The following is a 12,500-nucleotide window of genomic DNA, read 5'->3' on the forward strand; positions in this document are numbered from 1 at the left end:
TTTTGTGATAACATATATTTTAGACGAAGCGTATGTCCTGTTCCGACCATGATGTCCACCAGATCGAATACCTGTTGGCTTCCAACATGATAAGGGAGAGAGCAGGGAGCTGTTTAACAATTCCTAGCAAAACTGCTGAAGAACCTGTGGAAGATTCCGGAACGTTTTGTCTCAAGGATTTCACGGCTGAAGAACTGGCGGAACAACTCACTCTTATGGAACAGGTCTTTAGTTTTATATCTTCCCTCTTTTCAGGACAGTTTGTCTGTGTGTGTGTGTGTGTGTGTGTGTTTATGTATGTGTGTGTTTATGTATGTGTGTGTGTGTGTGCATGTAGGTGTGTGCCTACAAATGTGTGTGCAGGTGTGTGTGTGTGTGTGTGAGTGTGTTTGTGTGTGTGTATGTATTTATGTGTGTGTAGGTGTTTGTGTGTGTGTGTGTGTGAGAGAGAGTGTGTTTGTGCGTGTGTGTGCATGTATTTATATGTGTGTGAGTGTGGGTGTATGTGTGTGCATGTGTTTATGAATGTGCTTGTGTGTGTGCATGTATGTGTGTGCCTACAAATGTGTGTGTGCAGGTGTTTGTGTGTATATATGTGTGTGTGTGTGTGTGTGTGTGTGTGTGTACATACATGTGCTTGCATACATGCATGTGTGCATGTGTGAGGGAGTTTTGACATGTGGTCACATTGGTGGAATGTTATCTACTTGCAATTATTGCTGTTACTGTTGCTGAACTACAGGTCGTCCCTCACAAAAGGCAATCCAACTGTGACCCACATGTCACATTTCCAAATTGTTGGCATGATTTGAAGTAGATTGAAGTCAGCGAGCTGGCAGAAACGTTAGCACGCCAGGTGAAATGCTTAGCAGTATTTTCTCTGCCTTTACATTCTGAGTTCAAATTCCGCTGAGGTTGACTTTGCCTTTCATCCTTTTGGGGTCGATAAATTAAGTACCAGTTGTATACTGGGGTCGATCTAATTGACTGGCCCCCTACCCAAAAATTTTGGGCCTTGTGCCTAGAGTAGAAAAGATTTTAAGGAAATTGGGCTGCTACTTCAAGCTATTCTATCAGCTGGCTCCCTTCAGCTCATTGTTGCTGAGTTTCCACATTGTGTATATTGAAAGATATAAAGTGTCCAGACTTAGAATTTCCAGGTATCAACCCATGCTAGCATGGAAAGCGGACGTTAAACGATGATGATGATGATGATGAAAGTGTCCAAAAATAAGTGTCCATACTAAGAATGTCCAAACTAAGAGTGTCCAGGTATAAAGAGTTCATGTATAAAGTGTCCAGAAATAAATGACCAGATTAGGGAATCCAGACTAAGAGTCCCCAGATATAAAATGACTAGATATAAGGAATCTCGGTATAAGATGACCAGATGTGACGTGACTGGTCATAAAGTGCCCAGGCATTAAATATCCAAGCAAAATTTTCTGACATCAAATTTTTGATTGAAGTAATTGTTTTGTTTTCTCCTTGGTCTAGTTGTGTTGTAAACCTTGATTTAGCTTCAAACCTAAGTTAAAGCCCACACATGACCACCACTACCAACTGGACAAAGAAACCTTTTCAGTCTTAATATATTCAATATATGCTGCTCCTATTAGAAATATATAAAAGTCCTGTTATGTGTTGACCTCAGATATTATCCTTATCTTTTCCACTACTACTACTACTACTACTACTACTACTACTGTAGCCTAGTTGTAATGTGCCTTCACTCTCAGGTATTTCCACTTCTCTTCACCTCTATCATGACCTTTTCTCTTGGTTCAGCATTAGCTATTTATATCAGTCTTAGATAACTTCCTCTCCCCACTCCCACCCCTATGTTTTTCCTCTCATTGTTTGAGAATTGGTGAAGGCTTTGAGTGCAGTCCTTCCCTCCAGAGCAAACCAATTACCCTCATCCCACCACCCAAACAGACAAAAAACAGGAAGGATATTTATTTCTTTACTCGCTTTACTAATTTTAATTAATTTGCTTTTCTCTTTGATTTTCCAGAATTTATTCCAAAACGTACATCCTGTGCACTTTCTGAATTCAAAATACAATGGTTTCACCCCTTCTCTTTCAATTCCAGGATGGAGTAGCACTCGATCAATTCGGTAAATTGACAACAATTTTATTCTATGGTTAGTTCTTCAGACAGGGCATTCAGGCTAAATTTGCCAATTTTTTATATCACATTTTTCAGGAACATCTTAAGGTGAACAGTCAACAGCGTTGGAGAGCATGAAGATTAAATTTGTAGTTGAGGAAAAGTTGGCTGACACAGAAGATTGAAAGCTGCCTGAATATTGGAAAAGAGTTCCTTGTATCATGATTCAAGCCAGATATCAAAATGCTGACATCATAGCATGGACAGCTGCAATGGAGACTACAAAACCATGGCCAGCAGGAAGGGACACAGCAGATGTTCCCACTATATCTGCATGCCAGAATCCATCCCCACATCTTTGACTGAGCCTTCGGTTCAATTTAGATGGCTAAGTGAACTGCTGGAGACTGGGAGTTGCTGCTGGAAGGCCATCTGTGTGGCAGCAGGTTTTGGTTCCTTGGTTTCCCTTCAGAAAGAGTTAAAAGTGGCTGTCGGAGAATTTCTACAACTTCACCTGCCCCAGTTTCTGGACTCCTAATTGACCCCAACTGTAATCCAATGGATTAATATGTGTGGGGCACAGCTGAGAAAAATGCCATCTGCCCTGCCTGCAACACCAAGGCCAAGCTGGTGGCCAAAGTCAAGGAGTGAGGACACAGTGAGGAATGCATGTGCCTGATTCTGGAACCAGGGTGGAAGCTGAGGGTGGCTACATTGAGTAAACTGTTATCTCTCAGCCATAATCTAGTTTTGAGGTTTTTTGGGTGTTTTTAAATAGTTTTATTTTTGGATGGAATATTGTACTTTCTTTCCCCTTTATGCAAACTGCCAAATATAACCCAAACACCCTGTGCGTGTGTGTATCTCTCTCTCTCTCTCTCTCTCTCTCTATATATATATATATATATATATATATATAATACAAAATGGGACAAGAATGCAAAACATCCGGACAACTAGGTGATACAAAATGGGACAACAAAACATCCAGATAGACGATACCAAAAAACAAGGATGGGTCATTCGAAGCTTTCTATCTTCAGTCAAGAACCGGATCATCCTTGCAATTTCAGCTGATTAATATTGAGATTGCTCCAATCTGGCCAGCCCCAAGGACAAACTAAGCTAAGTGCATTGGATTGCTTGGAAGAAAGCATCGAATGTATACGGAAACAAGGACGGAAAACAGACGATGTTACATAAATATAAATACAAAATACAATAATAATAATAATAATAATAATAATAATAATAATAATAATAATAACAGGACATAAAAACAGATGTCTTTCGACTTGGGACGAATTGAATTCAGCTGATATATATATATATCTAGTGTGTTGTGAATTTATGGAAAGGAATCCCATAAAACTCAACAATTTTGTTAAAAATGGAGAAGAGATGTCAAAATACATAAGAGAATTAAAAATTTTCTTATATATTTTAACACCTTTTCTTCTCCATTTTTAACAAAATTGTTGAGTTTTATGAAAACTTTTGATCAGCAAACAAACAAATTGACCAACATCGGTTAATTATTGTTTAATCCAAAACTTAATGTTGCTTACAGCCGTTTCGGCTACCAATGGCAGTCGGTGCCTATAAAGAAAATTCTAAAAATAATATTCATCATCTTTATAGCACATTGATCTAATACATGTATATATATATATATATATATATATGTATTTAATGTTGTTATTGGTTATGGCTGGTCAGAAAGTTACCATTAGTTTCATACCTGTTATGTTCTTAGCAATTTTGTGAGCTGAGTTTGCCATCAGCAAGTAAATGAAGGAAGGCCAGTAAATTGACAACTGAGACAAAGTGTGTTCTTTGTGATGTCTACTCATAACTCTGTGTCCAATGAGATCAATAACAAATAAGTAACGTCCTAATTGTTAACCAATCAGTTTATTGAATTTTTGTAAAAAGCTTGACCATTAACCCTTAAACAGCAGGCGTTGTCAATTGATGTTTCATAAATTTTACATGAATATGGTTATTGTCAAAGGGAAGTGAATATTTTATGGCGCTTTTTGAAAACATGATTGCAAATTTTATTGCGAAAGAGACCAACAACCACAATAGTTTTTGTTCTTATTTAAAATGAAAATAAGTATAAAAATTCTTTCTTTTTTGTCTTTTTGCCCTTTTGGCACAGATGTTTTTGCAACCATTTCTTGCCATTAAAGGGTTAGTAATGCCAACCTCCAATTCTCTGTTTCTAGAACAAAGAGAGATTCTGCCAGCAGCCTGTTTGTCCAGGACAGCAATCCAAGTTGTTCAGTTATAGAAATTCAAGTGAAACATTCTCATGAAATTGCACATTGGGTCGGAGCAGAACTTATTTTGGCCCCTTCTACAAAAGTAAGGATTTTAGTTTGGTTTGCTTGTAACAATCAGACTGACATCTGTGTGATGAAACACACGTGCACGCACAAACACACACACACATACACATACACATACTCACTCATGCACATGCACACATACATACATGCACACACACACACACATGCTCACTCATGCACATACACAGACAGACATACACACAGGCACATACACATACATGCTCACGCGCACACACACACACACACAGACATACACACATTCATGCACATACACACACACATACATGCTCACTCACACACACACACACACACACACTCATGTATGTTCACTCATGCACACACTCACACACAGACACACACATGCATGCACACACACACACATACATGCTCACTCATACAAACACACACTCACACACACTATTATTTATAGATGCTAAAGTATTTACATAGAGTTATGTCCCTTCCATCATTAATTAAATCACTACACTATTTATGTAACAGCTTAATTAATAAATGAATAATTAGAACATAAAATGAGCCAACAAAGGAGTATCCTCTTTCAACCTGCTAGAAATAGCAGCTAAAAATAGGCTAAAGGTGTCATAGAATTGCTTGAACTAGATTGCCACTCACTCACTTTCTATTTAAAGTAATTGAATGCTATATTTGGCGATGGTACGTGACTAGTTTTCTAAGTATTGTGTATATCAGTAACATTGTGTATTAGTAATCTGTTCTTACAAAATGAGATAACACACACACATAGACACATTGTAGATGGCAACCGAAAAGCAAATATTCCATGAGTTCCAATAAAGTTCTCCTGGATATACTTCACAAATCTTGAATGATGTGTTGTAAGGAAGTTAAAATCTTATGAAGTCTTCTATATTTCATACTTAATCTACCATGTCTTTCAACAGTGTGTATATATTGAATATGATACATAGATGTCTATTTTAATTTCATGCTGTTTCAATTACAAACGCCAAATATTTTTACGCATTCTTTAAAACATGAGGTAATATGTCTTTTAAGAAACTAATTCTCAGAAATGTTCTAAGAAACTGTTACCAAATGTTTTCTGCAAATTCAAACTCAAATATTTTCTACAAAGATTTTAATCCACATTTTCTTAGAAATTGAAATTCTAAAATGTTCTAAAGAATTGGTATTACATATATCCTCTAGAACAATCCTGTTAATATCTTATGGAGTCTTCTGTGCAATCTAAGAAATTGGAATGCCGTATTTCCAGAGGAATTATTAATCTAAACATTCTAAAAAGCCATTACTGCATGAAAATAATATTCAGTGGGTTCCATAAAATTCCTACTGTCTGCATAATAAAGAACATGGACACAATATTTTCTATGTATTGATATTCCATGTGTTCTATACAAATGGTATTCCGTGAAAGAATTAGAATATCTTTGGACTGAAAAACCTGTTTCAAATTAATGCAATAGGCTGCACTCCACTCAAGATAACCAAGAATATGGCGCTGGATCTCTGGTTATCACCTGATGTTTAATTCCTGAATGAATAGATTGTTTGAAATTGGAATTGAATTGAGGAGAATATTTTCTAATCTAAGAGCAATACCGTTCTTGCAACATAAGAAGCATTCCATTTAATGGTAGGCCACTGATGCATGTTCACATCAAACCATTTCCTTTGTCAGGTACAAGTCACAATATTGGAGAAATTCCTGATGATTGCCAAGATATGTCTTGATCTGCAGAATTTTGCAACCAGCACTGCCATTTTGGATGGTTTGCAGAATGCACTGATCAGACAACTTCCCATGTGGAAAGAACTGAGTCCAAAAGTTATGACAAACTTCACATCTCTGCTGCTCATGAAGGTAAGGAAATTTGGTTTGGTAGCTTCGTCTCTTTGGGATTATTCTTGTTGTCAGATCTTTTCGCTGTTGCTGTGTGTGTTTATTGTGACAGCATGTTGTTTTTTTACCTTTTCCTGGTAAATTTCATCTTAGTTTCAGTGATGCTATCTTCTTCTTCTTCTTCTTCTTCTTCTTCTTCTTCTTCTTCTTCTTCTTCTTCTTCTTTTCTCTTCTTCTTCTCATTCTTCTTCTTCTTCTTCTTCTTCTTCTTCTCATTCTTCTTCTTCTTCTTCTTCTTCTTCTTCTTCTTCTTCTTCTTCTTCTCTTCTTCTTCTTCTTCTTCTTCTTCTTCTCTTCTTCTCTTTTTCTTCTTCTTCTTCTTCTTCTTCTTCTTCTCATTTTTCTTCTTCTTCTTCTTCTTCTCTTCCTTCTTCTTCTTCGTTTCTTCTTCTCATTTTTCTTCTCTTCTTCTTCTTCTTTTCTTCTTCTTCTCATTCTTCTTCTTCTCTTCTTCTTCTTCTTCTTCTTCTTCTTCTTCTCTTATTCTTCTTCTTCTTCTTCTTCTTCTTCTGTCTGGAAATCTTTTGTCAAACATTTGTAACCTCTTCAGCAACACTTTCTGTCCTTGTGTGTGCTTCTGTTCCACTTAGAGAATGGACAAAGCAGAGCAAGAGCATGCGCGAGGACAGAAAGTGTTGCTGAAGAGGTCACAGATGTGTGACAAAAGATTCCCAGACAATGGACATGAATTAGAATAAGAACAGTAATAAATGAATGAAGAAAGAATATATACTGCGTGTGTTTATTTGGCAGAAGAAAAAACAAAAGATGACCAAAATACAATAATTATTATTATAATTATTTAAAAATATTATAATTATTATTATAATTATTATAATTATTTGAAAAAGAAGTAAACTACTTTTGCTTTTCCAGACTCCTGGTGCATGCTCTGTGGCATCAAGTGATAAGAATATGATGGAAATATCATGCCAACCACAGATTCCTGCCATTTTACCATTCTTGCTGAATGTCCAGCAGAGTGAGATTGGGAGTTTCACACTGACCAACGGAATGTACAAATGGGCCAAAATGAGGTAAGATTCTCTATCTGGAATGAAACAATTAAAGGACAAAAGATAAAAGACATTTCTAGACTAACGTAGAGTATGAGAACATGGAAGCGGGAATAAATGATCACAGGTCATCGTCTTAGATTATGTATGTGTGTTTATATTCACCCAATGTTAAGTGTGTGTGTGTGTGTGTGTGTGTGTGTGTGTGTGGTGTGTGTGTGTGTGTGTGTGTGTGTGTGTGTGTGTGTGTGTGTGTGTGAGTGTGTGCGTCTATACATCTTACATCTGATTATCCCCACATCTTGAATCACATCCTTTGTCCCAATTTTTTCTATTCTCCTGACTAATGTTTGAAGTCAACATGATATAACCACATCTTCATTCCATCCTGATTGGCTGAAAAAATAGGTTACTGTTTCATTTGAAACCTTAAGAGTTTTGCCTAATATCCTCAACTAACCACATTATACATACATACATAATACATACAATACATACATACATACATACATATATATATATATATATATATATATATATATTTATATATAATATATTATATATATATATATATATATATATGTACATATTTATATAGAAGATCAATGAAGCTTTAGGGGGATATATAAGCATTCAGCTATAAGTGTATGAATCTTGTAGCAAAAACGGCTGTAAGTTAATGAAGCACTTGACTTTATTCCTTATTCCTTTATCATTCTAATTTCTTATTGTTCTCTACTCAAGTGACACTTTGTTCTGAAGCATATGTACACTGAGTTCTAACACCAGGATATTACTATCGCTATACCTAAGCGAAATGATAATTTATATATTATGTATGTATGTGTGTGTGTGTGTGTGTGTGTGTGTGTGTGTGCGTGTGTGCGTGTGTGTGTGTATGTATGTATGTATGAATGTATGTGTATATATATATATATATATATATATATATATATGTATGTATGTATATATATATATCATTGATGTCATAGGAATTTATAAACTTTGGAAGGCTGGGAAATAATTCTTCTTTGGAACAGTGAATCTCAAAACAGATAAAGCTATAAATAATAGGGTGTAAATATTAGGTTAAAAACACCTTTGAATAGAAAATGTCAAAGGCAGCCTGTGGGATTTGAAGTCATATCTTCTGTAAACACGACTGACATTCTACCGTTGAACTAAAGCAGTCCTTCAAATTTCTTTATCCATTTATCATTTCAGTTGAATGGAGGATCATACCAGATAATCTTTTATCTTTTACTTGTTTCAGTCATTAGATTGTGACCAAGCTGGAGCACTGCCTTACTTTCTCTAACTCTCTTATAGTTGGGGTGTCCTTCATTGATATTAACTTATCAGCAAAGACATTCCTCTCTGGAACTTTGTTGTAACCATGTCAAAGATCTCTCTATTTGATTAGAGATTGGAGATGCTGCTAACGATACCTGTGACCAGGTTAATGATTGCAGTTGGAGGGTGGCTGGAATGTTTATGAATGAAAATGTTTCCTCATTGTTTTCTTTCTTTGTAGGGCTAGTATTTACCCATCTTGAGACCTGGGCTAACATCCAGGTAATTGACCCCAGTTAAGTTGGTGGTGACAGTTATACAGAGGCCAAACTCGTTGAAAAAGTTAACGCGATTCTCCCTAAACTTGCTCATGCTGAAGCTGCTCACACACACACACACATACACATCACATTTGATTTTCTTTTCCTCTTCCATTGGATGGGTTATTCTGCTTCTTCCTGACAAAGATTGCAGTCGTAGGCACATCTGGCAAGGTTTGTTATGGAATTCCTTGGCAGCCTATGGTTGCTTGGGTTTCACTCAGGCACTGTGGAATGGTCCAGTTGACCTGTACGATACTGAGGCACATTTCTTTGCATTACTTTAGCTTTTAACATGTGTGTGTGTGTGTGTGTGTGTATGCTTACCTGTCTATTTCTATGACTTATCTAACTTTGATAACTAACGTTTTTTCCTTTTTCTTTCTTTTTTCTCATCTTCCCTTGCAACAATCTCTACTACCACCATCAATACTACAACTACTGCAACTACTACTACTACTACTACTACTACTACTACTACTACTACTACTACTACTACTACTACTACTACTACACTCAACTACCACCATTACTACTGCACACCACTACCACCACACATTACATCATAAATTTACAACTTCTCAACTATGCACCACCACCACCACCACCACAAACCACCACCGCCACCACCACAAACTACCACCACCACCACCACCATCACCACAAACCACCACTACCATCACAAACCACCGCTGCCAACACCACCACCACCACCACCACCACAAACCACCACAAACCACCACAAACCACAACCACCACCACCACAAACCACCACCACTACCACCACAAACCACCACTGCCACCACCACAGACACATTACAAAAGCCATTGACCCAATACGTCAGTTCCACCAATACCAATACTCCTTCAGCCCTTCCCGACAGCTCCAGCTGGGCTTACATTGCAGGATTGAAAGCTTCAAATCTACAGACCTGAATGTGCTGGCGCAAGAACAAGGCTGCCTGATGGACCGAGAATCAACCCCAGGTGGCAATGCCCTGCACAGAGTAATCAGAAGAGTGAAGAGTTCAAATCACCATGGTAACACACTTCAGAAAGTTATGAAGAGAGTGAAAGAGAAGCTAAACAAATAAACACACTATCATCATCATCATTATCATTGTCTGTTTCAGTTTTTGATTTTGGTTTTAATATGTTCTCTGCTTGTGAAGCAGCGAGCTGGTGGAATTGTTAGCGGTCAAGTAAAAGTGACCAATAGAATGAGTAGAAGACGAATACTGGGGTTGATTAGTTTGACTAAAATCCTTCAAGGTAGTGCCCCAGTATGGCCACAGTCAAAAGACTGAAACAAAAGATGCTGGGGAAAATGCTTGGTGGCCTTTTGTCCGTCTTTTTGTTCTGAGTTAAAAATTCTACCAAGGTTGACTTAGTCTTTCATCCTTTTGGCGGGGTCAAGGAAATATGCGCCATTTGAGTCCTGAGGGTCAGTGTGATTGTCTTACCCCTCCCTCAAAGTTGATTGACTTGTGCCAAAATTTGAAACCAATATGCTCTGTTTATACTTTTTTAATGTATTAACCCAAAGAATAATAGTCACTGTTAACTACAACACTGCTTCTCAAACACTGAAGTGTGATGGAATTGAGTGCCACCAGAGGGAGCTAGGAGCATGGTGAAAATAAGATTATACAAAAACAGGAACAATTCCAGACAGAACATGCTCACTTCATTTCTTCCAGTTTTCTCATTTCCTCTGCATTCAAGGCCCACATTTCTATACTATACAGCATTGTAGTTCTAACACAAGCATTATACTGTCTGCCCTTCATTCTATGAAAAAAAGACCTTTGTTGCCAACAATGGTAGGAGTTCCCGGAACTTTTTTCCATCTATTCTTATACAGGCTACCATACTTTCAGAACAATCCCTTCTCCTGCCAGGGAATAAAATCTATTAACTTCAAGTAAGCCATTCAAACATACAAGATATGCTATTTCTGGTCGTCTGTTTATGCATCTATCATAAGCAGACCTCTGATGCACTGTATCTATCATTTATGAAGCTGGTGTCCTCTGCTAGAGTCTGCCAGTGATTCCACTACATCTCTTGTGTCTCCCTAGTTTACATTGGGTACGGTCTATGGAGTTTAAACCTCCTCTTTTCTTGCATATTGAGCAAGGTCACTTCTCCTGAAGACACTAGGGTCCTGTCTTCTTTCCCACTTGCTAAAACCTTTGTCTTTGTTAAGTTAACCCTCAAGCCTCTCAACTCTAGCTTTAGTTTCCCTACTTGGAATTTTCTCTTTAGTTTCCCGATAGATTCAGCTATATTGTCCCTCTGTTGGATCCACATTAGGTAGATTCTCCTGCTTCCATGTGTTCTCTACATTTAGCAGTCTTTCATAGCGGCACTTCCAGGCCTCTTTCTTTGTAGAGTCCGTAACTTCAAGTGATCCATTATCCATGTGAATGCACAATTTCCACTGACACGGTTTTGCAATTCAAAGCACCTCAAGCCTTTAGACCTTATGCAACAGAACATCGACATACTTCTTTCTTTCTGGCTAAATATACCAGTTTCCTAGCTTTCCTTCCAGCTACCTGATATAGTTCTCTGCTACCAACTCTTCACTTGAGGAGGACTTTACGTTCACAAGCGACCATCTTTCTTGCTTTCTGGTGAGAATGTAGTCAATCTGGCTTGTATGGCCACCAGATTTGTAAGTGAACAGGTGACTGGGTGGTTTCCTGAAGTTAGTATTGTAGATCGTAAGGTTGTATGCCTCACAGAACTCCAACAGCTTAGTTCTCTCCTCATTAGGGGAACTGACTCTGTAGCCTCCATGTATCCCATGGAAGCCACCCAGATATTGCTCAACATGTCACCAACCACAAAGAGAAGGTCCCTGTCATTTGTCAACAAGATAGTTTGCAAAAAGGGAGTCATACAATGGATTTTTCTATTTGTCTGGCAACCTGATTGAGGGGCAAAGACCTAAATAATAGTTGCTGTTCCACTTTGCAAAATTAGTCTAAGCCTAGATATCCTATCACACACACACTGACTGCTTCAATTGCCTTCTCAACCTATTTCTGACCCTATCACTTTTACTTACCTAAATGATTTCATACTCATGTTGTTTGCCCGTGAGGAACCTGGCTGAAGCGCTCCTCCACCTTACTTCTTGAACGCAATACACATCTACATGCCTTTGTTCCAGCATCTTGACAATCTCACCAGACCCACCTTTCAATGTGTCCATATTGATTGTGTGACCTCTCTAGGTGAGGAAAGGAACAGAAGCATGAGGGGGAACATTCTGCATCTGAAAAGGTTTGCATGGATGTTTGCCACATACATCATATAAGTTCATATAAGTTTCATATAGGTTATCCTGCATTTAATTTCCTCTCATACATTCACTTCACACTTTCCACGTCTACCAGAAGAAGAGGGTGTAGTAAACACTATTGCTTAGACAAGACAAAATAAAATAGAGCTGATAATTAACACTGAAGCAAATACACTTGTCTTTT

General features: G+C 37.7%; 1 protein-coding gene across 1 annotated transcript in view; it reads left to right on the top strand.

Moving 5' to 3' along the window:
- The window catches only part of LOC115219004, a 62,633-nt gene extending 52,515 nt beyond the window's left edge, over positions 1-10,118 (top strand). The window contains exons 19-24 of the mRNA XM_029789042.2: positions 24-224; positions 2,018-2,121; positions 4,346-4,484; positions 6,153-6,335; positions 7,251-7,411; positions 9,815-10,118. Of these exons, the coding sequence (XP_029644902.1) occupies positions 24-224; positions 2,018-2,121; positions 4,346-4,484; positions 6,153-6,335; positions 7,251-7,411; positions 9,815-10,097 (1,071 nt within the window). The 3' untranslated portion in view covers positions 10,098-10,118. The remainder of the gene's footprint in view (positions 1-23; positions 225-2,017; positions 2,122-4,345; positions 4,485-6,152; positions 6,336-7,250; positions 7,412-9,814) is intronic.
- The last annotated feature ends 2,382 nt before the right edge of the window (positions 10,119-12,500 follow it).

The sequence above is a fragment of the Octopus sinensis genome, linkage group LG14 (assembly GCF_006345805.1).
Source record: "Octopus sinensis linkage group LG14, ASM634580v1, whole genome shotgun sequence".
NCBI classification, from domain to species: Eukaryota; Metazoa; Mollusca; class Cephalopoda; order Octopoda; family Octopodidae; genus Octopus; species Octopus sinensis.